We start from the raw sequence: 5,491 nt of genomic DNA, 5'->3' as shown, positions 1-5,491 counted from the left end.
ATGTTAAATTCTTATATTTCGATTCAGTATCTGTTCTGTCTTGTCACCAATTTAACAACAGTTAAAATGGAATTTGTTATAAGCAAAAGAGGTAAAAAGATGTTGATTTTTGAATCAAAATTTAAATATGTTTTTGGTTATACGTCACAAACAAATGTGACTCGGTGGAGATGTTTTATGAAAAATTGTCCGGCCATTATTTTGGAAAAAGAAAAAGTATTACTTGAAACAAAAGGTAAGTTTTCTATCTACGAGTAAAATAAATATATTTATTTAATAATTTATGAAAAATGAAATGAATCAATTCTTTGTTATAGGTGATCATGGAGACAATTATTCAGTCAAAAATATAGATCGTCAAAAATTAACAACGACATGTAAGCGGAAAGCTGTCGAAGATATTTGTCAAAGACCTAGAAAAATTATACTAGGTGAGATTCAACTATTAAACTTATATAACATTAGTCCAAATAATTGGAACATATTTGGACCCTTCGGAAGTATCAGATTAATAGTGCTAATAATAATATAAAAAAAATTCCAAAGAACAAAAAAATATTAAACCGTTTAAAAACTACAGAAGACGCAATTAAAAAAAAAATTCCAGTGAAATTAGTAGGTACACTTTTGTCAAAACTGTTTCTTTTAATTATATGATTTTTTAAAACCTGACATATACTTGTATTATAATAATTATTATTTTTGTGACATTTTTAATTAAAAATAACGATATGTGTTTTTACAAACTCTATTGAGACTATATTTTACCTATACTTGTATTATAATAATAATTATTTTTGTGACATTTTTAATTATTTAAAAATAACGATATGTGTTTTTACAAACTCTATTGAGACTATATTTTACCTATACTTGTATTATAATTTGAAATTGTTAAATATAAATGATATATTATAATATGCAATTACATAATATTTAGATACTCTAATTTAATTGTGCCTATATTCGACTAATGTATTATTATTATCTATACTTGTGTTATAATTTATAATAATAAAATAATAATAATATATATAATTTATAATATAAAATATGTATTGTACATGGTTCCCAAATAATAATTGACGGAAACGTCTTGTTGGCGGAAACGGGAATCATACCTTTTTCGTTTTTGGCGGAAAAGGGCTATGCGTAAATCAGGGAACCTGTTATTTGGCGGAAACGGGACATGCCCTCTGATTCTATGGTATTTATCTGTCGTTTATGCGAACCATAATTATTCTAGATGTACTGCATTTTTTGGAAAGCACAGAAAAAAAAACAAATTGCAAATTATCAAAAGAAAAATTCGTTAGAAATATGTGTACCCTCTTATACTATGGAAAAGTTTTAATAAAAAACCCAATAGTTATGCAAATACATATTTTAATATATTTGTGTATACCTAATTATTATATAGAAAACAGTTAAAAGAGCAGGGTGCAGAGCTATTTAAACTTTTCTATGCACCCAAGATTTACAAGTAGTTACCTATACAATTTAATATGTTGCATATTTTAAGAATTGTAGATTTTTAGTGCTATATTTCCAAATTTTGGTGCTATTCCTGATGCTTTGCGTTTGATGTCAGATTTAAAAACCTTCATTTATATATATATATTATATATAGATTATCGCAATAACACAGCGTGATTATAAACTAAAAATGGGGGAAAGATGGGTAACCACTCAGATTTATACAAGTTGGTGTCGAGTGTAAATCGGCGGACTGGGCCACTGTGCTACTGTTCAATTGGGGCTAGTGTCATATTATGTTTCCCAGGCTGATACAAAATAATCTACCTGGTATAATATTATTATTGTTGACGATTTTTTAGGACCCCTTCAATTTAGAACACCTTGGTAAAGTTAGTAGTTGACCATTATGATCTACTCCGCTAAACTAAACTTTAAATATCTACTTAACTATAGGGCCCTAATTGTAATGCAAAAGAAAGTCCCCTGCAATGATGTTTAAGTGCAAAATCCGTCTCATATATCAAAGAATTTGAAACTTAAACTTTTACTTTGCATTTTTCTGAGTTTTTACGTTTTTTGAGCAGTAATTATGGTAATTTTTTGGAATTTTGTTAATTTTTAATGCACATTTATACATGATATACATTCATAATTTGTCGATCACACTATTTATGATTTCAACGCCCACACACGACCTGTTGTTATAAATATTATTTTCTTCTGATTTGTAAATACTTTAAAACGTAACCGATACTATCTTTTATTACTAATATTTATTACATTTATTGTTATTTATTTTTCAAATGTCAAACAATAATTAGTTAAGATGACATACGTCACTAAAACTTTATTTAATAATAAATTAAAAAATTAAAAAAAAATGTTTTATTTCGATACATTGGTAACGTATTTATCTATCTACAGTTTAATATCTGTTATATACGTCCGGGACTCAGATGAGTAACAAGTTATTGGTCAGTTAGTGTTACATCATTATTACATTACCAAATATTAATAATACCAAGTACATTTTAATTTTAAAAACATTTATCACCTGTTGGTTAAAGTTATTGATGAGTAACCAAAAGTCAAAAATAAAGTTCTAAAGGTTTAGATTGTAATAGTACAAGGCCAGCTTATTTTTCATTAAAAGTGAGCCAATTGTGTCCCAGTCCGCCCCTGTAAGGGCAAGTCAATGTAATGATATGCGTTAAATTTGAACTCAATAATAAATCTTTGTATACAAAAAGTGATTATTAATAAGTATATATTCTTCGTTTAAATATCTATAATTTCGTATTCATTTGAACTTCAAATATCTATAAAAATAATTGTGCTTGTATATTTTTTCGATTCTTTGATTTCAATTGTTAAATAATTCAGCTATAAACATTAAACACCCTTTAAGTCTCAAGGAATAACCTATTAATTATTAAACTTTGTGAACTAATTTGATTGAGATAGACAATTTTTATATGGTGGGTTGGATATAGCACTTGGGATATTTTGAACATCGTTCAAACTACCCTATAAACTTTTCTGATATCTATAAGAACAGTTTGAAATTTTGATAAAAATCAGACGATTAGTTTTTGAGTAGGTATATAAGTTACAACTTACAAACATACATTCAACTCTCATATTATTTGTTTTAAGATAGTATAATTTCTTTATTCAAGGCTATAAACGTGTCTATTTAGTATTTATACATGTTTTTACCGCATCTAAGTATCTATAACCATTAACCAGTAGCAACCATTTATACGCAAAAAAATACGTGTTCCTACGATAACTATTATAATTTGTAACTAATCACAACTAATTATAAACAATAATAATTTTCCTGTTTCCATCGTGAATCTTAAAATTCTTGTGTGAGCACCTCTTTAAACATTTTGAAAATTCCTTTCTTAGTGCACTCTTATGCGTCATGATGGTCGGAGTACCATGACAATTTTAAGTCTATAGCTATCTCATAGTTTAGGCTCTACGTTGGTCAGTCAGTAAGTCAGTTAACCAGGCGGGACAGGTTTGATTATATATACATACCTATAGATAGATAGATAGATAGATGATATCTATGGTATGAATCATCTATAGATTCTAGAACCACGCTATATAGTACGCAGCAGCAGACGATTATTGATGTTGGAGAAATACGCTTTACGGTCGAGTTTTGATGTTTAGTATATCGGTATACTCTTCGCTCAAAGATCGACACTAAAACATTTCGTTGGGAATTTTTACAATACGTTATGTTACTTATATGTATATTGTGTATATTATATCGCGTGTATTATACCTCTCTCCTCACCGCTCGGCGACGTACATTGATAACACGATGACTTTTTATTTTGATGACGGTGGAGATGGAGGTACACGCGCGGCCAGGAAATAGCAGGAATAGTTACCTACACATACTGTACACTCACGTACACGATAATATCATTATTGTGTACCAGCTATATATTATAATATTATTCATAATATTAAAATGCGTAAACAGCGGGTGGCCTTTTTTTTTATTTATCGTTGTTGTTCGTTCTATAAAAAGTGAACCGCGCACGCACGACGATAATATTATGTTCTGAAACAATAATATAATACATATTATCACAGCGGTCGATGATGTCGGAAGAATTAAATTACCACCTGTACGCGTCATTATAATATTATGTATTTATGTGACGGTGGAATATGCATATTATATTATTGCGCGGCGTGTGACAGTTAACTCAGAATCCTGGATTTGAATGTTTAAAAATCGTACAATTATTCAATAATGTAATAATGTACCTATAATCTATATAGTATATACAATATACTATGTAATATATACTAAATAAATATTAAACAAAATAAACAGAGGGATTCGCCGTGTTAGCAAACTGCCCATTTTACGCCTTTAATAATTTGTTTATTCAAATTCAGGTTTTCAGAATTTTTTAGTTTTCTTAGATCCAAATATAAGATTTTTCATTATTCAAACTTATTTTTTTTTCAGATGAGTATCTTACCATCTTATTTTACTATATAAATTTTTTCAGCAGAAGATTTTTTAAAAATGTTTGTGCATTTAAATCAAAATTTGAACGAGTAGTTTCTGCGAGTTATTATATTTTATGATTAAAAAACTTTATTATTTAAAAATAAAACCTTCAAGACGTATACTCATAAATTTCAAAAATCATAATTTGAATAAAATCGTTATTAAAGTAAAAATAATGGGGGTGAGCAATGAGCATGGTTGGAGATAGTGAATCTCCCTGTGTATATTAGTGGGCGGTGTTCGGGTGTATGGCGTGTGGCTATTAATATATTATGCCATGTAATATGTATATTAGGTGTCTGGGGTCCACACTTTATGCCACGAGAACTGATATCACTGACCAACTGTACGTTATTAACGAATAATTTTTATTCACATAAACGCACCTGCATTATACAATGCTGTTTATTATACAATGCTATGTGTTATGAACCTTTTCACGCAATTCAATTTTAAGGCCCTGATACTCACACCTCTTAAAATGTATCTTCAAATTATTACTTGTTATACCCAGTACCGAATTATATTATATTAGACCGAAAAAATTCTGTATATTATTTGTATTTATTTAGCAACATTATAGATTTTCGAAGACAGGATATCGAGCACCATGCTCCGTCGGCTTCGGAGGAGTTTTAGTTTCCGGAATCGATGGTACTCACTTACAGGGGTAAAAAAATTAACTCTGGTTCGAGTTGTTAATGAATTTACTGTTGAGGATGTACAATTAACACGCGCTTTATATGAGAGGTCGGAAGAGAGTTTTAAAGAAAGTGAAAGATATATGTTTGAAATTGTCTGTAGAAAAAATCGGTTCTATAAAAAAAAATATAGAGATACTCCACGGGTCACATCTCGTGGGCGGCGGCCCGCAGCGTAAACGACGCCTAATCAGACACCAGTACACCACGCTATATTTAATACAGACTATCGCGGAAGACGCCGACTGATCGACAGACGACG

The 5,491-nt window shown here is 29.4% G+C and overlaps 1 protein-coding gene across 1 annotated transcript; it reads left to right on the top strand.

Moving 5' to 3' along the window:
• The first annotated feature begins 48 nt into the window (after positions 1 to 48).
• On the top strand, positions 49 to 601 carry LOC107885811. Its single transcript, XM_016809506.2, has 2 exons — positions 49 to 235; positions 318 to 601. Exons 1-2 carry the CDS (start codon positions 67 to 69, stop codon positions 530 to 532), a joined length of 384 nt encoding a protein of 127 aa, XP_016664995.2. The 5' UTR covers positions 49 to 66; the 3' UTR covers positions 533 to 601.
• The last annotated feature ends 4,890 nt before the right edge of the window (positions 602 to 5,491 follow it).

The sequence above is a fragment of the Acyrthosiphon pisum genome, chromosome A1 (genome assembly GCF_005508785.2).
Source record: "Acyrthosiphon pisum isolate AL4f chromosome A1, pea_aphid_22Mar2018_4r6ur, whole genome shotgun sequence".
Lineage (NCBI taxonomy): Eukaryota > Metazoa > Arthropoda > Insecta > Hemiptera > Aphididae > Acyrthosiphon > Acyrthosiphon pisum.
Note: the sequence above shows the minus strand (reverse complement) of the source record. Positions and strands in the feature narration are given on the sequence as shown.

Excerpts from the sequence above, each read along its gene's own strand:
- LOC107885811 (XM_016809506.2), top strand. The coding sequence starts at position 67 with ATGGAATTTGTTATAAGCAAAAGAGGTAAAAAGATGTTGATTTTTGAA. Across the intron at positions 236-317 it reads AGTATTACTTGAAACAAAAG|GTGATCATGGAGACAATTAT; the intron begins GTAAGTTTTCTA and ends TCTTTGTTATAG.